The 22,497-nt window shown below is 39.8% G+C and overlaps 1 protein-coding gene across 1 annotated transcript in view; it reads right to left on the bottom strand.

Annotated features, from left to right (window-relative positions):
• Positions 1 to 1,301: 1,301 nt before the first annotated feature.
• The window catches only part of gfod1 (glucose-fructose oxidoreductase domain containing 1), a 34,922-nt gene continuing 13,726 nt past the window's right edge, over positions 1,302 to 22,497 (bottom strand). Inside the window, exons 2-3 of the mRNA XM_010741701.3 lie at positions 9,239 to 9,432; positions 1,302 to 8,951 (exon numbers count right to left, since the gene is read on the bottom strand). Coding sequence (XP_010740003.1) covers positions 8,211 to 8,951; positions 9,239 to 9,432 — 935 coding nt within the window. The 3' untranslated portion in view covers positions 1,302 to 8,210. The remainder of the gene's footprint in view (positions 8,952 to 9,238; positions 9,433 to 22,497) is intronic.

Raw genomic sequence — 22,497 nt, 5'->3', positions numbered from 1 at the left:
GAGGTGCACATTTGTAAAGGCTCCATTAATACTAAACAATATATACAGCTTTTGGACTAGTAGACAATGTTGTTTTCATAGATGGCCTTGCTTATTTCATGAAGATGATGTCAAACCACATTCTGCATATATTCAAACAGCATGGCAGAGAGCTAAACTGCTTGCCTGCACCTCAGACTTGTAGCCTATTGAAAATGTTTGGAGCAGTAAGAAACATAAAATACATCAAAGGAGACGCCAAACTGTGGTGTAGCTGAAATCATACATCAAGCAAGCTGGTATCAAATTCAAAATGGGCATATCAATTTCCAGAAACAAAAAAATATTCTCAGTTTCAACATTTGATATGTTGTCTTTGTCTTATTTTCAATTAAATATGGAGTTTTAATATTTGCCCATCATTACATTTAGTTTCTAACTTTTTTGGAACTTTTTTGGAAGATGGGTTGTACAACAACAACAATAGTTAGTTTCAAGTAGTTTCAATAGTTTCAAGTTGACTTATTTTTCCAAGTGTGATAACTATGGTTAGTATGGTACATTTGAGAGATAAACATTAGTATGGTTGTCTTACACTGCCTGATTTCATAAAAAGTTTAGAGGAACTTCTGAACTGAACTGGCTGGAGCAAAATAATGTAAAAACAACAGCAGACAGAATATTTCTTTACTTTAAGTATTACATAATATATAATGGATAGATGGATTTTTAGCTGCCTGGCAATTTTTACCTTTAAATCCATAGTCGGGTTGAGTGTGGCCCAGTCTGCTGCACACTTGTGTTCCACAATGGTTTGACTTCTTTATTTGGTGAAAACTCGCCCATGTGAACTGTTAGCAGCGATGCATTGCTCAGTGATTCTAGTGTGCATATAAAATTGTAAGACCGAAATTAATTACGAGTAATAAAAACGCAATGAAAACACAGTAGGACATGAGCCCTGCTGATTGGAACTCTGCACGCGCAGTGAGAAACTTAATTAACATTTATTTATTAACATACGCTTATTGACATTTACTGCACAAGGTCAACACCAGCGCATCTGATTGGCTGTGAAGACAGCTTTATCATAATGTTTAACATAATTAAGTTTTCCTTTGTGACAAAGCAAAGATATTTCCACACGTTTGACATCTGTTCGTCTTTTATTCAATTTTATTCTGCCTGTCCCGACCAGATAATCCTGACACCACAAAGGCCAGTTATGGCATAAAGGGCAGAATCAAAATGAATGACTGATTCTTTTCAGGTCTTCATTTCCCTTTACTCTGACGACAACCACCTGAAGAAAGGCAACAGGAAACCTCAAAATGTTTATTATACAGTGTTTGAATTATTATTATTGTATGTCAACACTAAATCTGAAAAACATAACACACCTGACAAGATAAGACACACCTGTAAACTGAAAACATTCCAAGCGAATATCCTCTTAAATCTGATGGAGAGGATATCAGTAGTGTGCAAAACTGCTATCAAAGCAAAATATACTAAAATACAAAACATATTTTTCCTTTGTTTACACTTTGTTTGTTTATCACATTATTCCATATGTGTTCATTCATAGTTCTGGTGTCTTCAGTCTCGTATACAATGTAGAAAGTAATAAGCAAGCAGAAAAAGCATCGAATGAGAAGGTGGATCCAAACTTTTGACTGGTACTGTGTATATATAAATATATACTTTCATTTTTCCATCAAGATATTTGATTTCAAGGCATTACATTCCTCTTACCCTTGGTACTATGGTTCTTTTATCTGCTTCCTGAAATGTACTATTATACTATATAAATAGACTTCCTGTTGCCTTGGGACAACGTGATGCAGTAAAAAGTGCAGCATCTCCAGCAGCCAGCAGGGGTCAGCAGAAGCTTTCAATATGTTGTGTGCAGCCAAGTAGGAGCTGAAGGACTCCTGTACATCCTCCCATCAAAAAACATTACTATAATAACATGAAACAAAAATCTCTAAGCAACAGCAGATGTTTCTGTATTGTTATTTGTTTCATCTTCATCTTCAGTTTGAATACAGGCAAAACCACATGGTTACAGAGAGGTTGAGACACGTGGGTTCAGTTGTGGTATCCATTGTGTAGCTTGTGACCAAAAGATATGACATAAAAATGAATTTTTTGAGTCTTTATCGATATACTTTTTTTTTAAATTCTATAGAAACTGCAGCATTAGACAAGTGCTGAAGCCTTGCAGCATGTTGCAGACACACAAATTCACACTTCTCCCCTTCTTTAGCACACGCACACACACCCTCATTCACACACATTCAGTCAGTGCCGAGCACTGGTGCAGGGAGATGAGACAGTAAAACACTTGAGTCAGGAGTAGCACAGTCAATCAAAAAAAGAAAAGGGGGTGGGAGGGGTCAATTAACAGAAGTGCACCATCACACTTTACAGCACAAAGAACTCAAGAGGGGCTTTTATTTCTGCAACACCGACTGACCTCCAAAAAATGGCATATTGTCCTTAACGGATAGAAAATATAAATTATTCCTACAGTAAATACATTCTCTAGATTACGACCCATAAATATGCGTTTGAGAGTTCAAATTACAGTATGTACAGAGGTCCATGCGTCCACAATATACATACAGAACAATAAATATTGGATATAGTTACAATACAGCATCATGATGGATATTATTTTTTCTTTGAACAAGTTTAGGGTACAGCAAGACATGACAGGAGACAGAATTCATAAACCAGCTGAGGAAAGGCAATCAGAACCTGTATCTATCTGTTATTAGTTTTTATTAAAGGGGTTGCCTTGGTTACTGCTGTCCTGGCTCCAAAAGCATGTGAAGTAAAAGAAAAGAAAAGAAAAGAAATGAAAAGAAAAGGGAATATTTGGGGGGGAAGAAGCACCAGTGAGCTTGTACTCCAGGCTTCAACCTGACTCACAATGAAAATCAAATGAAAGGCAGATAGGGAAAAAAATAAAGGAGAAAGCAATCTCAAGAGTTACCCTGTGAAAGATGTGAAAACCGTTACCTTTCTCAACACTGATTGTAAAACCCCTGTTAAGACCTCATCCTTTGACCAGCCAGTTGGAGAAAGAGGGGGGGTGTGTGGAAGAAAGAGGTGTGACATATGGAGGAGTGAGGGTAGCGTGTTACTGTGTGAGTGAAAATGAAAGAGAGGAAGAAAAGAAAAAAAAGGCAGGACCCAGTTTTGGCAACGTGGCTTCTGGTTGCTAAGTAACGGTCTCTGAGGGCAGAAGAAGCTCCTCTTTGAGGTTGTCCGTCTCCAAAATGAACAATTTTCACCCTATCCCACCTTCTCTCTCTCTCAGTACGAGAAAGCCTTTCCTGAACAGTTTGTGAATACTGGCACAGTAAGAACAAGCAATTCATAGTCACGACTGTCTGCAAACAAGGCAGTCAGAGTGCAAAGTTGGAACTGGATACCTCCTGTTATTTTTCTGCAATGTCTTTTTCTGAAGCACCGAGCAGGTTTTGTCTTCAACAGGCCACAAGCAGCAAGCGAAATGAATCAAAACAACAAAATATCTACATCAGTGAGTCCATAAAGCACAGCAGTTGTAGTATGGGAAACACGAGCAAACAAGCTTCACTGTCCAGGTGATACAGCATAACATCACCTCAACGTCTGAAAATCTTTTCAGTAAGAATGAAAAAATAAAATATTCAGTGATTTAACGTTTAAAAGAAAATACATGAACATCAATCAAATGAACATTTGATGCTGCTAACTGATTTTTGAAAATGTGTGAAATCCTCACACTGTACTGTATCAGCTCATCCAAATTCCACTCATTAAATATTCAGTGCTGAATCTATGCATAGATGCGGTCACTATAAAGCCTTTGCAGATGCTTCACTAATACATAGTAAACGATTAAGGTTGTGATGTAAAAAATATGATCCCTGGATCACTATCACTGTCAGCATCGTAATTACAGCAGAGAAAGGGTCAATTAAATCCCTGCACTTTAGTGTGTCAGTGTTTCTGAAATGAAAAGTCATGTGATGTTCTTAATTTGAGGCAGAGGCTAATGACACACTTAGCACAGAGCAGGGGCAGCTGGTTGAGGATGTGTCTGCTGACATGTTTAATTGCGCCTCATGGAGGAGGATGAGTCTGTGTGGAGATGGATGAACCTCCAGTTAGCATAACTGAGAGTGAATCCATGTTTCAAGCAGGTTAGGCTAATGTTATAAGTCACTGTCCTATACTAAATATAGTTAATTTAATCTTAGAATGAGGCCAACATACTGGGTCTATTGTGAGAGGATCCTTCACACGGACGCCAAAACCTGTGCAATCCTGGGTAATGAAATACTGTCAGCCAAGTTGCCATGGCCTAAAAACAGATGGTGAATTAGTAGACAAAAGGTAAGAAATATGAGCATTAAGCTAAACTTATGAGTTGAATTACTGGTGTGTTTCTTTATTGGGCTGGATGAATTTCTGCAGCTTAGCAAGCACACCAGACCAGCAAAAACACTCCTCTGCATTTACCCTGCAGAATTTCCCTTGTGTCAGTTTCCTTGTAATATTTCCAAATGCAATAAATGGGTAACACTTTATTTTACAAGTACATTCATAATAATTCCTAGTTGTTGAGGAAGTTCTGGAAAGAACCATGTAATTTGGTACTAATTATAGGGAAAGTGATCGAGTGTCGATTGTGGAACGGATCATGAGTTGGCACATTTACAATTAATTCCAATTCAGCTAACTGAACTTCAATAGTTTCATAACTTTGTATACTTTAACTGTAATTACTGTAGTAAATCACATGATGCTTTTCAGGAAACGTTTAGGAAATGATTACAAGCAAATAACGTCTTACTAATAACTGGTCAATTTACCGGAAACAAATAATTAACCTTCAGTTTGTGTTGTGTAACCCTGTAAATCATAATAAAATTACCTTTCTTCTGTGGAAGGCAAGGTATGAGCCCAGTGGACTGAACCATTCTCAGGGATAAAGGGGGATTATCTTCTTGTCATGCATTTCCACTCAGCTTACTTCCTATCATAACTGGGATCTATCACTTTCAATTCAACACATAGAACAATACACTTCACAAACAATATCATTCAAAAGAAGTCTCAGCAATATGTTTTCTTTACTAATTTTAAATGAAGGTTTGATGAAACGTTGATTAAATGTAGGAACTTTGATCTGAATCCTGGATCATTTCTTTCTTGTTCCTTCTTCCGATTCAGTACCTCACTATCCCGTGTCTGCTTAGTGTCCTCTTACTGAGGTCACTTAGACCTTAATCCAAGTCTAAATCACAATATTGATTCAGGCCAACTCAATCATAGATTTTCAGCTCAATTATACAGCTTTGAATTAAACAAGAAAAGAGAATTCCACTGAGCTGCTTTGTTTCCGGCATTTATGTCTGAAAACTGTTAACAGACAAAGGGGGAAAGTCTATATGCAGAGTTGATAAGGCGCTTGAGTTATCGTTCAGAGTGATAGCTTATCTGTGTTGGACTCAGAGCTTTTTGAGGCTGATTATTTAACAGTGTTTTGCTCCTACGATGTGTAACTCCAAAACACTGAACACTAAAAATGGGGGAGACATTACTCTTACTGATAATATTTTTCATATCAAAGTTTGCACTGGATGACAGTGTAATGATGTTTGATCATGAATGTGATGATTTATGATGCATCTTTAGAGCAAACATAAAGCTTTTCAGAACAGTGTTACAAAGTATTTTGGTCAATAATTCATAAATGGGGAACTTTAAAGAGCTGAACACTCCAAGGCCTCAGTCTGCTGTTAATCTCCAAAATACACTGCAGGTCAGTCCACAAAACTTCAACAGCAAAAACAAAGAATAAATACCTTAACACTCATCGAAACATGTTCCAGTTCCTTGGTTTTTTACAAATAAAATACATACAGTACTTGTTTGAGACTTGCTTGAGACAAACGCATTGTTGTTTTATAATATTTTCATATATACATTTTCAGTAGTCGTTACATAGATAGTATTTCAGCACAGTTTAAGAATTTGAAACCACACAGGGGAACAGAGATGCATAAAAAAAAAATCAATGTTTTGGCTTGTAGGTCAGTTCTTTCACCTGTATTGAGTGATACCAAAAACCTTAAGTCAAACTGTATTTGCAAATACTTTATGATGGTTTGTTTGAGCTTTCCGGAGTGATTGACAGATAGTAAAACACAAGGAGTAATTGGAAACATGTTGCACTCATAATGCATGTGAACTATGCCTTAAAGAATAAGGATGGTGATATTCTAGACTTTTTTTTATGAGAGCACCAAATGAGTCAAAAGCTGAAAATAGTTTTCAATAAATCATCACTCCTGTTTGTTTGACATAAGCTAAAAATTTCAGTCCCCAGTCAATGTGAGAAAATTGTCTTTTTAAAAACAATTAAAGCTATATATTTGCTACCTGTTTTCAAAGCTGACATGTAACACAAATTTGCCAAATTACACATCGAGCAGACATGGAGCAATAGAAATATTTATTTGGAGTCATGTGTCTGGCCAGTGTTGTTTCTCTTTTAGCTCCATTTTTCCTGAGGGGAATATCTGGCTATTTAGCTGCTTAATGCTAATAATGTTTACCAGCTAATTTAGTCTGTTTGTCTTTGGTGTGGTACAGCAGTGTACCGGGAGGGAGTTTGCTGCACAAAAACAGCAAACATTGGCCTTTAAAAGCAAAAAATGAGCTGAAAGATGCTAAAACGCTGCAGAGAAATGAGGGAAACTTTTTGTGAGTTCATGGCTATGAGCAACACCTTTCACATTATCAGTATAGTATAGTCATTTGACCCATTGATTGGTGCACTTTTAAAGATTTACACCTTGTCTAAGAGTCAATGGGCTTAGACCTGAGTGCCACAGACAAGAGTAGGGTAGTCAAAAAGAGATGAGAGTTGAATTAACACAATGTGGTTTTAGTTTTTCATGGGAGTGGCTGTCAGTAAAAAATACACAGAATAACACCAACCTTAATATTTAACACCTCTAACACAAACTAAAAGAAATCTATTTCTTTTAACTGGCTGCAAGTTCCAAGTCTTACTGTAGGTGTGCCTCTAAACTGAACTTGCATGTGATGCATACTGACAAATGTGCAATTCACTATGCTTTATAAAGCGTACTAAATGATAAAGCACTTGATGTAAGTGTGACGCCTTGCATTGCAATATGCGCATAAAGCACAGCAGACTGTCTTAATATCCACACTTAAGGCTCAGTACAGATATGCACACATCACACATGGCCATGCTTCAGGGGAATATGAAAAGCATGAAATAAATAAGGTATGTGTCCACTCATACAGGAAACTGTTTGACTGTTGCACAGGCTACTGTAACTGCATGAAGGCATACCATAGTGTGTTTTAACCCTTTATGCCAAGCTGGAAGATATAAGTATCTCTGCTGCACACTACAACCTGAATATATTGCATACATAAACCAGAAGGTAAAGCCCTCTGAAAAACCCACCAGCCAAACTATTGATTTCTTTTTTTCTTTCATGTTTCACACATACAGAGGAAGCCTACAGAGCAGACAGAGACTGAAGCTATCAAGAACATTGATTTTTTTGAAACATTCACTTGGTAAAACTAACAGGTACTTCTGATTATAGCAACAATACAGCGGCACAGTTTTAACTGAGAGGACTCTCGTTCTTTCTTGGCTGTCCTCGTTTGGACCCACAGTGTAAGGTGTCTTCCAGACTCAGTCATATAGAAGAGAAGCTGAGATTAGAGGCTCAATACCATTATGATCAAGCAGAACACAGAAGCATTACTTTCACTCCCTGATCTGCCTCCACTGTAGAACTAAATCTCTTCCTTCTGTTTGAATCAGTTTGATTTACAAGTGCATCTCCCTGGAAGAACTCAAGTCTTCTGTCAAAAGGGAAGAAAACTGGAAGGACTTCCTTATAAATAAAGGTTTGATTATTGATCACATTGCTTTTCCTCTAATGCTGAGGCAAGGTATCAGGAAACCAAAACGTGTTGTATTATAGTGGTGTAACCTCTCAGTCTGTAAAAGTAACAATACCGATTTGACAGTTTTAAAATGAACCGGTGACAAATTTAACCCGGCAACTGTATGAATAAAGTTCCAACAATAACAAGACCTTTGTGATGTCACCTCCAGTTATTAAGGAAACAGTGGCACTCAGCCATTTTAAAAGGGTCAGAACATCAGCCGGATGCTAACAGTAGAGTGACATCCTACTGCGCCGCATGGCCTCACTGATCAAATAGGCTGGGCTGATCTCTGGTTCTTCCGTCATCACTACAATGTTCTGCCACTCTCCGCACTGGTTGGATTTCTTGATGGTGTCCACCACACAAAGAGCATAAAGACAGTCCTCAAAGGTAGCGGCCATTGTCAAAGGCCTTCCGTCCCATGTCCTCCTGTCATCTTGGTCCTGAAAGGCCTGCCGCACAGCCTGGATCATGCGGATAGTTCCGGTGAGATACGGGGATGGTATGTCACTGAAGGCCTTCTCTGGTAAGGAAGCCTTCTCAAGAGGCGTGGTGTCTTTGAGCAGGAGTTCAGGACCTCCACCACTTCCTCCTCCGCCACTGTTCTTCTGTCCATACAGGTCCGTCCCCATGACAGTTAATCGTCCAACCGTCCCCACAACGATCACCTCCTGCCGAAACTCTCCAGGGACGTTAAAGTTAAGTGTGACGGTGCAGCAGGCACCTCCCTCAAGTACCATCTGGAACGTGCAGAAATCATCACTGGTGATCTGACGGATGCCCCGGATGTGATCTGTTTGTTTGACGAAGGTCTTGAGGAAGCCGTGGACTTTTGCTGCACGCTGGCCGGTCAAAAACGTAAGCAGGTCGATAATGTAGCTGCCCACCGAATGCAGACCACCACCTCCCATCAGGTCATCGCAGCTCCAGTTGTATTTCTTCCCCAGAAGACTACCACTGTGGACCTTTAGGAAAAGAGCAGAAATTGTGGCAACATTTTAAATAACTGTATTCTTTTTACACTTGAATATGATCAGGACAACTAAGAATCAAAAAATGAAACAGCTGTGATGGTATCTGGGGTCAAATATTGTGACATTAAGTACCCATGCTACCTTTGAGTGCCGTTGAGCAAGATTCCTAATCCTTTCTCTGGGTACTGATGTAACTCAAATTAATCCCAAGAGAAAATATTTCATTGTTGTCATTACTAAGAATGGTAAAAAACAAGCACTTATAGATTTTGTCTTACCTGGGCCTCACAGACCAGAAGCTCTCCAATGTACCCTTCCTCTAACAACTCCTTCATCCGAACAAAGGCCGGCAAGAATCGTAGCACATTTCCCATTATGCTCAGCAACTTGGGGTAGTACTGGGCTGCTGACATCATACGAAAGGCATCCAGAGGCGTTGCTGTCCGGTCACAGATGACGTTCTTTCCAATACCTTGCAAAAGAGAGGAGAGGCAGTTGGGAATGAGCCAAGTCAACTTTCACTGTAGAACTAAATTGTTTTGACAGTACTGTTTTCCTCTTTGCTGTTAATGTAATGATGAAGAGAGAAAGTAGGAAACAAGAGAAGACGAGAGGGAGAAGTAATGTATTCAGTCTTAGCAACACTCGCAGACATAATATCCTCTTGAACATAAAAACATCCCCTGAAGAAACAATGCAGAGCAGCAAAATGTGGCAACTCCCAGAACAGCTGACTCAAGAGTTCCTAAACTCTGTGTGCTTTCTCCTCTGAGTCATAGGCACTTTATGACAACAGAGGGTTCTTGCAAAAAGCAAAACAAAGCATATTTGCACTTTATATGCATATATATATGTAAACAAACACAATAATGGTAACATTCAGACCTATTTCCACAATCAAAATACAAAACCGTGAAACACTAAACAAGAATACTAAATCTCAAAATCCGGATTCTGAATGCAATTTAGAAAGGCTTTAATGTTGGCAGGGAAACAAAATGTTGCAGTCATAGCTGTGTGGTATATAGTAAGACTGCACAGCTCACAGAGCTCAGACAGGCTTCGCTGGTATTACCGGAGGCCTGATGGAAGCTTGTGAAAAGACAAGCACAGAAGGGTGTAGGAGAGACGGTGAAGGAGAGAAAGAGCCTGTAGACATAGTATGAAACCTAATTAAAATCACTTTCAGCTCATTAAAAGGTCCACTGGTGCCAGCAACACCCAAACATAACAGCGAGAAGACAGGCAATAATGTGAAGAGAGACAGACAGTAACAATTTCTGTTATGGCATTTCCTTTTTCCTGGACAGTCAGCTGGAAGGAGGAGGAAGGAGAAGGACAGGAGCCAGTGAATGACATGCAAAATAGACAATTCTTGCAATTACCTGATTAATGATTCAACAGCTTTGAAACATGAGCTGGACACATGCTACTACGCATCATAGCTGTTCATATTTGAGTAAGGGAGCAGCCACTGAGACCACGAATGACATTTACAGGACATGTAAATGCTAGAATGCAATATACTGTAACAGGAGAAGAGAAATCTTAAAGGCAGACTGACTCAGTAGTGTCCATTATACTTTATTAATATTAGTTAACATTAGCCTAGCCCCATATGAGTCCACTTAATGGGAGAGACTGAATGCTTCCCATCAAAAGGAAAATGGATATGCACAGCTAATTATAAGAAGTGGGAGTAAACCAGACATGCATTTGTTAAATCAACATCTTAGTCCTCATCCTTACAGTTTATTTCTTGTAAAAATGCAAAATATGCCACTATGGTTGGTGAGAACTGTAGAGTGTGGTAGTTTAGTGCATGTGCACTGGGAAGGGTCAGCAATGAGCGCATACTAAATTCAAAAACAATCTTGGGCACAAAAGGGTGAGATTTATCTGAACTATAGGTTTCAAGGAAGAATAACATCTTGGTTTGGTAAATATATGTTTAACCTCCCCACCTCTGATAAAGAGTAACATGCAACCTAACATTAGCCACCAGCTACTGGTCATACCAAAACAGTACAGCTGTAGCTGTGGGGGGGGGACTAAATTAAGCAATGGTGCAAGCAAGGTTTTATAGCTTTAAATTTGCCTTTTCATTTGCAAGATGAAGAATGTGTTATTTGTTCTTTCAAACGTTACATGGTCATGTCGTCTGAAAACACAGGACTGAATAGAAAAACATTGGTTGGTCAAACCTCTTGGCTCTGTGAGGCTATTACTACATCTAAATGATTTATTGTTACCACTGTTCCATCTAGATGTTTTTCTGGCTACTTCAGCCACTGTTAACATACAATATCCTCTAATTGCTAGTATGGTCACTCATGGTCAGCATGGAGTCAGACAAAAAGTATAAACACACAGTATAAGGGCATCATTCTACACACACATCCCTTGAGCGCCTGGAGTGTGAAAAGCAACATGCCGCTTCACTCCCAGCCCTGGATGAGAGTTGGGGGTGGAGGGGCTGATTTGGAAGTGAAACTTCCCATGCTAATCTGCCATTAGCTTCCATTGGCCAGGCCAGGAAATTAATCCCTCTGACCCAGTTCTGAGGAGCGTGTTGGAGCCCCTACCCCTGCAGACACACAAAGCCAAGCAACAACAGTGCACCCCCGTCCCCTTCATTTTGGCAGAAATATACACAAACAGACACTGGAGAGATGCATTGTCCTGGGTAAGGCCCTTCTGGGTAAATGCTAAATGCTGTTGAGTGATTTTTTTGGCACTCATATTGAGCTCAATGTCTTTACAGAACAATAGCTTGGCTAGCTACTGAAATGCTTGAAGGCAGATTTCACTCGATTTCACCCACAGCTATTCTCTTTACAATTTAGCCACAACACATAGAAGTCTCTTTAGAAAGGTCTGCGATCAAAATCATTTAGGCTATATAAAGCTGGAGATAATGGAGCTGACCTGTCACCCTTACAGAGATAAAAACAGCTCCTCTTCAGATCAACAATGACCTTTCGCTCCTCACGTACAAAGCTCTGAAAGGTCGGGGCTGGATTAGATGGGTCATCAGATCTACTCAGCCACAGCCTCCCTCAAGACAGTGAGAGGATGTATTGTGTGTCCAGTAGATTACAGATGCACCTGAGCATGAGGGAAAGTCACCACTACTGCAGTAAACCAACAGTTGTGAGATAAAATGACATTGGATTTAGGTGACATTTGTTAGAGCACAGCAGAGAGAAGTAGAGAATAGAGAGACAAGAGTAAAAGGGAAAAAGAGGGAAGAAGAGAGAGGACAAAGAGACATGGGCGAAAAAGAGCAGAGGGATCATAAAAGGAAGATAGACAAAGAGGGAAAATGAGCATGTGAAAAGAAGAACATCTGTCAATCTAATAATTCATGCAGAAAATGCTTTGAGGCACAGAATGTTATAAAGAGAGAGTGTATGGGTGTAAAGTGATGCCCCCGTAACCTTTACCCCCCTACACACCTACACAGCTGTTCCCATAAGATAACGGCTGGACGCAAGCTCCAAAAAGACAAAAGATATAGGATGGTGCATGCTGTCTATGCTCTATGTCTTCATTGCTACAACTAGGTTGGGTGTCAGGACCTCCGACTCTGAAGACCTGCTACTCTAGGAGTGCGTTCTTCCCCCAAGTCTGAGTACCGATTGAGAATACGGTATTGACAGGAAGATTGCTGCAGTGTCAGTAGTAATGTGGACCACATATCAGACTGTCACAGTGAAAAGGGAAGCCCAAGATCTATGTTCCTGTCAATTTATGTTTCAACCTCCAGCTCTGGCCATGAGCTTTGGGAAGGGACTGAAAGAATGAGACTGTGTATTAAACCTAAAGGCATCAATATGCTTCAAACAACATGTTTGTTGGATGTAAGCTTTCACAAGCTGAAAAGACAACAATCCTGCGAGTGGACAGGTGTTTAGAGGTGGCAAAGTGCAGTATGCAATGTTTGAACTTCTGTCAGGCTATCTGTTTTCATTTCTCATACTGGTTATTAATTTTTTTTGTCAGTTTTGGTATGTTAAATAAGTGTAAAAGTATGAATGAATATTGTTGGAAAGAGTCTGTTATCCAGCTCTCTATGATTGCAGGTCTGTCATCCCATGGATGACACATTGTAAAGACTAGTTTGTTTAAAGGGTGGGTGTTACATCAAAGGAGACAGCTTAGGCTGTTCAGACATCTAATAAGGATGCCTAAGGACTACTCCCTTTAGAACTTTTTCAGATACATTTGGGAGGAGACATTTGGGAGGAGACCCTGGGGTTACATAGAGGAAGCTGTAGAAGAAAGGTGTGTAAGGCTACCTGTCTTAGACTGTATGAATCCAGATAAGCAGTGGAAAATAGACAAAACACGGGAAATTTAATGGACAGTTCTACTAATTCTGTATTCAATATTCTTGCCATAATATAACTTTTAGTGTTTTTTTGCAATTGTTCTGGCAGCGCTGAAATTATGAATAACTTAATGGTTCCATGTAGGAAATTCTTTTTGTTGGCTCCTTCTCGTGGGAGGTCAAAGGCCAGTGACAGAGCAGCAGTCCTGGAGCCTTGGTAGCAACTAAACAATAAGATGACAGGCTCACTTGCCAACTTCTTTGCCTTAATCAAGACTGGTAGGTTGATTTTCCAGCAACGGGCATTACAAGCTGCATGTCTGAGAGTATAGCTCATGTTATTTAGGCCTAGACTGTAAGCCGTGGTGCCAGGGTTAGTGAAATAGTAACAGTAACTCTGTGATATCCAGGGCAAAGTGGAGATCAACTCTCAGGTAAAGCTTTTGGCCCAGTGGGAGAGCAGTAATGGAGCAGAAAAAAACCTCCAGCACAGCAGCTCAGTCCCCCAGCATCAATAATTCAGTACAGGACTTATCTAACCAAGAGACTTCAGAGAGAGAGAGAGAGAGAGAGAGAGAGAGAGAGAGAGAGAGCCTGCAGAAGAACTGAACGACGACAGCCATCCTATAGATATTATGTAAGTATCAGAAGAATTATGGGTCACAAGGGAAAAATGGATAAAATCGAAGAAATAATAAAAAGTAGTATAGTGTGATGCTGTAGAGAGAAAGGAGCAGCGGTGTCTTGTATCACATAAAGACATTTTTGCAGAAATGGTGTCTGACTCTGTCTCTCTGCTTTCCACGATTAAAAGCAGCAGTGAATGGTGGCAGCCTTCAGGTGCCTCTGATGTGCAGACTACTGACCTCCTGTCAGAAGGAATCAGACTGAAATCACATCCTATTGTCTCACAGACCTGAGGCCCAAAAGATCCAAGTGAAAATGATTAACATAGCTTTGTGTTGTCATGAACAGTAAGGCAAGTAACACACATTCAACAGCATCATTAACATCTAACCACATTAATAGTTTGCAGATATTCTGCTCATGATCACCTACAGAAAACAAAATGAATTCCTTAATCTCGTTAGAGAGAGAAGAATGAGCAGGAAAGAGAGCCATTATAATTAATTGGATGGAACAGATGACTCACTGAATCCTTATTAAATGTGCGTGTGCAGCATTTAACATCATTATAGCATTAAGTATCGGCTATTGTACAGTAACTTTAGCCTGTCATGCTGATGTAACAAGGTCAGATTTGACAGGAAATCTGATGAACTGTTTACAGCACAGAACATGCAGAGGGCGCTGTTCTTCCAGTGAAAACAGAGCCTGACAATGGCAGACAGATAACACAAATTATGGGCAACGGAACCTTTAATTCTGAGAATCTAAATGGGTCAAGCGTACAATATATACATAGAGCACTTCCTACACATAAACTGGAACTCACACAAGACAGAATATGCAGTGATAATGTATCGATGTATTAGATATGATCAAGTGGAGATTTAGGTGAAGAAAATGAAGTCTCTGTTATATAAAAACAACATAGGGTCCTTTTTTTGGTAATAATCAGAAGCAGCAACTCCCCGTGTCTGCATAGGATCTCTCCCAAAAGTGTGAATGTGTGTGAACAACTGTTTGTCACTTGTGTCAGCCCTGTGATGAACTGGTGACTTGTCCAGGGTGTATCCTCGTCTCTCCCAATGCGACCCTGATAAGGATAAATGGTTTTGGAAAATGGAAGGATCTATGCTACGTACATTCAATTATTTATATAATCTTGATGACAGTGACTGAGATATAATCACCAATAATGGTTTAGAGGTACATGTGGTGAATTAATGAATATATGGCCACAATAAATAGTCACAGTAATGGTCGAGTGTAATGACAGCACTGTTGGAGAACCTTGCTGATGATCCGGGTGTCTATTTTTAAATTTTTTTACCAAGACAGGAAGAACAGGTTGCACTTCATTTTGGAAAAACACACACAGTTCCAGAGAAGGAAAGAGAGAAGGGGAGAGTGAGAGACACGCAGAGACAAAGAGAGAGAGAGAGCAGCTGCATCATTACGAGTGAAGGCCAACTCTCTCCAGTCCAGTGCTCCTCTCGGCTCGCTGCCACACACATCATCTGGGCCTCGCTGCATGGCTCCAGTGTATTCTACTGAACACCAATATTCACTGCAACACACACACACATACACACACATAAACAGGGCGTGTGTGGCAGAGGGAGCGCCATCATCGCATGTGATTCAGTGCGTTCACACCTCCAGTGATTGTGTGCAAGAGCAGTAAGCTGAGGAAGGAAAGGCTGCAGTGCAGGAAGGTCAGGATGGGAGTAAGTGAGGGTGAGGCTGACAGATTTCTAACTTGTGTAACGTGCAATTACTCATTGCTCATTGCTTTTACATTTTATCACGGCAGGATGGAAACATGCCAACTGTGATACAGTACACTTGACTTGTCTGAAAGACTGAAGAAACAGGTCTAACCGTTTCTGACAGCCTAAAAGAAACTTGACTTCCATTTCTAAGAGTAGAAACAACTCTCCTCTGCTTTTCTTGTGTTCACAGCTGCATACGAAACCATGCCTTTCCGTGCCACAATTATGTGAATAAATCTATCTTTAATGCAACCCAGTGGCAACAGCTGGAACAGAGGAATACCAGGTGGATTAAGAAGGATGCTGAATGCTTCGTCATGGCAGCCTACACAATAGGCATGAGGATGCCTGAAATAGAAAAGCCTGGGGAACCGGTCGGAGGAGATAGCCATCTGCCACGCTTTGTTGTGCACGTGCTCCTGCAGGGCAAAAGTCAGGAGGAAGAAGCACTTTAGATTCCTACAAACTGATAGGAGCATTAAGACAATGTTTATGATTTAGAAGCAGTATAGTATAGTATAATGTTGTGTTTGGGTACACTTAGGGAGTTTATGAATTTACTACACCACATTTTTATGAATTTTAAGCCCAAAGCATCTTTAAATTAAATTAATTTAAATTATTGTGAAGGACCATTGCTCAATCAATCAATAAAAGTTGTGTTGATAACTTTAAGTAATAATAGAATAATAAGAAACACTCTTATTTTTTGAGTTTCATATAATTATATAACAGCATTAAAAGTATTTGGAGCTTTTTGCCCCATAAAAATGTATTTAAAGTAGCACTGATCAATATTTCTCTGTTAACAATGGATCAAATGACTACATTACTATGTAGTATGAACCTGAACATCCTCTTAGCTCTCAAACATTTAGCATATTTTAGCTCATTGCTTTGGTTTTACAACATGCAGCTCTAATGCTTTGGTTCAGCAGCAGCAGGCAGCTGTTTAGGCTTCACTGTACACGAGCTGCTCAGCATCAAACAGCAGACAGACACAATTAACAACAACCTTGTGAACATAATGGGCTGGTCAGCAGCTACAGAGGCAGACATTTGCTGCTGCTAAAACACTGCTTTATTATGAGCTAGATCCAATCACTGCATGAAGACCATGAGATGAGGCTGAAAACTTAAAGCTATTAGGTGGACCTTTGAATTTAGATGATTTTATTGCATATAGAATATATTCTCAATGTAACTGCAGTGCATAATTAGATCAGAAAAGAAGCTTATGCCATTGTCTGTCAATTTCTCAAAAAAGGAACATTTTATAAAATGTTTTGCTTAAGTTCTTAAGTTCCAGGGCATTGAGCTCTCTTGGTCAACAGAGACGACAAATAGGTTCAAAGAAGCCCAGTGGATATAAGGGACAAGACTAACGGTTCATCCAGTCGCTCAACTGTTTGCTTGTCTGCTTTGGAAAACAGTCTGTGGCTTGCTAGCGAGTGTGTGTGTTTGTGTATGTGTGTATGGATGTGTGCACGATTACACAAGTGTATAATACTGTGTGTGGCAACGCTGTGATCAGACAAAGGGAAGCGAGTGGGCCTGAAATATCACAAAGCATCCTCCACCACTGAAGCACTGGAAAAGTAATTAGCTTGGTCTATTAAGCCTGTGGAGGTGGAAAAGCTCTGAAAAACACACGCACACAAACACACACATACACAGTAGGGTGTAATCAAGCAAGGCATTCACAAATGTTCAAAGGAAGACTACACACTCATCCTTGCAGAATGGGCCCGCTTTGTGTGGTCTGCCTGATAACAAAAACTAGAAGTGAAGCTCCAATATGGTCTTAAGACTTGACCAACAAAATGCCCAACAAACAAAATTTGGGATTGGAAATGCTTATATTATTATAGTTATTATAGTTATTAAGTGTGTGACGCCTTGTTAGAGAAACGTTTGTTATAACCATGTAAAAAAGCTGTGTATATACAGTTTTACAGTACAGAGGAACAGACACTTGGAGAGACAGGCCAGGCTCATCTTTCTGCTGATTATCCCAAATTAAATTTAGCTTAAAGCAATTACAAAGAGAGACAGGGGAGGAACAGAGAGAGAGAGACGCTATACATTCTAGTCAGCGTATAGCTCTCTTGCTGGATGAAAATCAAAGAAAACAAGCTTCCTGCTCACTAATTTGCACTTATTGTGAGATTTGCATGCGTTCCCAGTCTGGAATTAGCATGTAAATAGCAACCTTGATAGCGGTGATGGATGAACACAGTGATGTTTGCCTTTCTCCTGCAGCTGAAGCAAAAGCAGAGGGCACAACCCTCTGTGGTTATGCGGGAACACACAGTCAATATAGAAGACTGGGGGTTTGTCATCTGCTGCCAGGTTTAATGGGAGTGAATGTTTTTTTAAATTTGTGTTTCAATGGAGTTATGGGATGGACAGACAGTCTGGTCAGTCTGATCTAGAGACACGTTGGTGACAGCAACCCTAACCATGAGTGAAATCACATTTAGTCTTCCTGGTTTGGTAGAAAAACAATATCAATGAGTTTGTGTGTAGTTCAACTTTTAAACATATCACTGTTTTACATTAGTCCCTGCAAAAGCTCTGAATATGCAACTCCAACAGTTTATCTTTACTATAATTACATTTTTGAATATCAAAATTAAATTAGAATATTACAGATTAATGTCAAGTAAACCACTACTTTAACGTCCTGTTAAAAGACGGCTAAATTGGTCATTTTTTCTACAGAAAACTAGTGAAGTTAACAACAAAAAGCGACTACATTATTTTCTGTAGACACAAGATACATTTTTGATAAATAGATATTTTCAGCTCAGCCCTGCCTGAAAGGTAAAAGACAGGTTTGATTATATATATCAGTAATCATGCAACACAGTCTTCAGTCTTCGGACTACATCTAACACACTGACAGGAATGATAAAACAGCAGCAGGTTAGGGTCTGTATTGTCTGTGTTGCAGCTTCAGGTCCATTAGTGCACAGCAGAACTATGTATGATGACAAGCATTAGACTCACTCAGCCGGCTCTCCTGTCCAGCTAATGCCCTTGAGTTGCAAGGAGTTTAGCATTGCTAAATGTGTTTAAGTGCTGCCATTAACCCATGCACTAGAGTGGCTCGCTAGCTACTATAGAGATGAATAGCAACCGAAGGAGTAGCTTTTGTCTGTCCACGTGGTTCCTAATGGGTGCCATAAAAGCACATGTTAATGATGGGTGTGCATTCAGATGGCTGCTACATCAGCAGACACACGGGAGGGTAGCTGCATTCAGGCTGGAGAGAACAAAACTTTTACAACTTTTCCTGGATTCAATTTCTCCACGAACTGCTGTCATTAAAAGGCTGATAAAGTTAAATTGCAAAAACATTAGTGACAGGCCTCAGTTGGGTTTATTGTAATGTTACATAGACTATGATGATCAGTATTTCTGACAATGTATTTTTACTTTCACCCAAATTACAAAAAGACCCTCTCTTACTAGCGGTAGCTGATGACTTGGATTTATTTATTTGACAGGGTTCCTCCAGAAATTCATGTAGCCAAGGTGGCAACCCAACCACATCCTGTTTTGCATCCTGTGAACAGCTATCATAGGTTGTCACATTACCACCAAATGCTGATAAATCAGCATTCGACCAGTCTGTGTTGCAAAATGGAGACAAATAAATTAGCTTTCATATTGGAGCAACGAAATCACTTCATATCGCAAAAACTGACCTGCAGGCTGCTTTTTAAACAGTGTGTCTGTGTGTGATCAGGCCTCCACCTGCACCCCCTGTGATCCTCCAGGGTCTAATTAACTGCTGAGCTAAACTGTTACCCCCGCTTTATAATCACTCTAACACACACACACACACACAGCACCCTAATCAGCACTCTTCCCCTCACAGCTCTTGGTAAGCTGTGGTAACACACACACAACTGAGACGAATAAAACATGGCTGCCAAAGACAGAGCTGCCTGCCTCCTCACAAAGACTCATTTCAGACCCTCCCTGTTCCATTTGCATTTTACTATCAGCGCAGCCTTTATTTGCCTTTGTCAGGTATAGGTCAAGCAGAACAGACTGTCCACACATACACGTCTTGTTTTTGTTGCTATAATTACATAATTAAGGTGATTCAAAGAGCATTTCAGCTCGTTTACATACTAATGATGGGTCTGTTCTTATTGTTTTGCAAATATATATGTGTATAAATAGCCTTACTCCTGTGTATGTGTCCCAACTAATTAATTAGAATAACTCCAGAATAAATGTCAACTGCTTTGAGGAGTGCAAAATGAATGGAGCGCTGCAATGTGTGAGCATGTCACCACAAGACTGCTCACATGCAGTGAACAACACCTAGTGTGACTGCCAGCCGTCATCAATAATACATAGGTAAGTGATTCTTTGTCGCACAGTAACAGTGCCGTGACTGCTCCTAATGTTCTGGTGACAGAGTTTGGCCACGGTGCATTATATTAACAGTCACAGCAAGGGTGGATTGTAAATAATAGATGATTAAATATTGCACCAGGTATCAATATCATATCAATTCATTTAAAGAAAAGTGTACAGAAGAAAGCAAGAAGTGTAAGTTTTATCCTGAGAAGACTTTTTGGTTTTAAGGTTTGGTCCAAAAACTCAGTCCATGTCCATATATAAAAAAATAATGACCTTACTAATCAAATATTACATGATTCCTGGATATTCCTGTCTTATGTTTCTACTTAATGTTTGTTATAAACACCAAGGCAAATTCCTTACATGCGAAAATTCCTTGTATCCTAAATCTGTTTGTGATTCTGAATCTGAAAAAGCAGTAAAATGAATACATTTAATCCAGGATCATAAAGATCCATATTTCTCAGATAGTTTTTATGTCGTGTATGTTAAGTGTACATGAAAGACCAGCGTCTTTTATCTTCCTTCTCTCTTTATGTATCCTTCGGGGGAAAGCATACCTGTCAGGTTAGTTTTGGAGCTTCAAACATGCACAGTTACTGTGATTTAGTAAACAGTTTGCTTCATAATGTAGGCTACATGTCAATGTTGGATAATGGGTGCTTTTCTGAAGGTGTGAGGATGGGCCAAATGATTCACGAGTAAAACTAACTATGCCATAACCATTTCACTCTTGGAGCTCTTCTGTATTAAGACTCACAAGATGTATCATATTTTTGTACAAACATTGTCCACACATTAGATCCACACAGAATCACACTGAGACTACAAAATTATCTCTCCTCCACCTTCTTATTCCACCACCTTATCCTGGATTCTCTGTGGACCCGACCTCAGAAGCAAGAAAGGAAAAGAGGATGCTCATTCAGTTAATCAGAGGTGAAGACTTTTGGGACATTCAGGAAAAGTCAGCCTTTGACAAACATGAGGTGAGCTCGACTGCTCTTTTCTGGTGGCTTCTGTCAGAGCCATGAAGGGCATCTTTGTGTCAGTCGAGGCTGCTGACGGGTGAATGAAGGAGGTGATGGAAGGAAGCTCTGAATGCTAATGAGCAGCAGAGAGCTAATAGTTACTGACTGCTTATAAGTAATGTGCTTTTTTCCCCATACACAGCTGTGAGCACTAATACTCACAGTGCTCTTATATGGAGCACATGACTCACCACACGTTATCGTTATAAGTCGACTCCTTCGTTATTTCATACTGTGGGCTGACAGAGAGCACAGAAAGTAGACTAAGGAGCCATTTCACCTTTTGAGCTCAATTTACCAATTCAAGTTTCAGGAGTAAATGGTCACAACATGCAGCCAGGAGATTACATTACATTACATTACATTGCATTTAGCAGACGCTTTTATCCAAAGCGACTTACAGAGGAGAACAGATTAAGCATGTTGAGAGCCTCATGAACCAACAATGACATGAGCACGGGGGGAAACACTCGTAGCATGAGCTGACACTGTAATAAAAAGACAGCAAGTGCTCATTAATAACCATTAATGTCCTGAGGCGCACGGGCAGCCGAACGACTTCAGGCACAAACTAATGGATAGAGACATCTTCAGTGAATTACATTCACCATGGGGCGAAGACGCTCCAGCTGAACAGCTGTGTGCCAGTGAGGCTTCCTTATTATCCACCTCGCTGTCAGGGCCGTTCTGCAGAGGGACAGAGATAGATGAACTTCCCTTTTTAATTCAGTAAAAAGAGAGGAGGAGGCGAGGAGAGAAAACTCTCTGATGCTTGGTTGGACTTGGATTGTTGTCATGGTGATGACCCCTTCCCAAACACCCCTCGCTGTCACCAGGGTCAAGAGAGGAAAAGAGGAGCAGAGAGGAATGGGGGGAAATGGAGGACAGATTGAATTTGTTGACGGGATGGTTAGCGATCAGTATGAAGGAGGAAAGCCCTCATACTGAAACATCTGGATTGACTCCAGCTGTTTGTACATTGAATTGATTATAGTTTGTGTGTCAAGAGCTTAGTAACTACTGGCTAGTTTCAAATTATGATTTATTAAATTAGATTGTACTATTAAAATCAAAAAAATGTCTCAGGTAGTTAAAACTTCAATAATAAAAAAAAGTGTACACTGGTTGGAAACGCCTGTAGCACCATCATATAGGAGCAACCATGAGCAGGGAGTCACAGGTTGTAAGATGTCAGATGTTTTGGTAACTTTGTTGAATTTATGCATCGAGAAATATAACTTAATACAATTTATACAAATAACTCTGGGAAAATATCTAAATATGCTAACTAATTGATGCAATTTGTTTGTAGTACTACTAATACTAGCATATTGTTTCATAAATTGAGGTAAAGCATACTGTTTTATTTTTGTAGACTACATAATTTGAAA

Source organism: Larimichthys crocea, chromosome XXIII (genome assembly GCF_000972845.2).
Source record: "Larimichthys crocea isolate SSNF chromosome XXIII, L_crocea_2.0, whole genome shotgun sequence".
NCBI classification, from domain to species: domain Eukaryota; kingdom Metazoa; phylum Chordata; class Actinopteri; family Sciaenidae; genus Larimichthys; species Larimichthys crocea.
The sequence above is the reverse complement of the archived record's forward strand: the minus strand, read 5'-3'. Positions and strand labels throughout refer to the sequence as shown.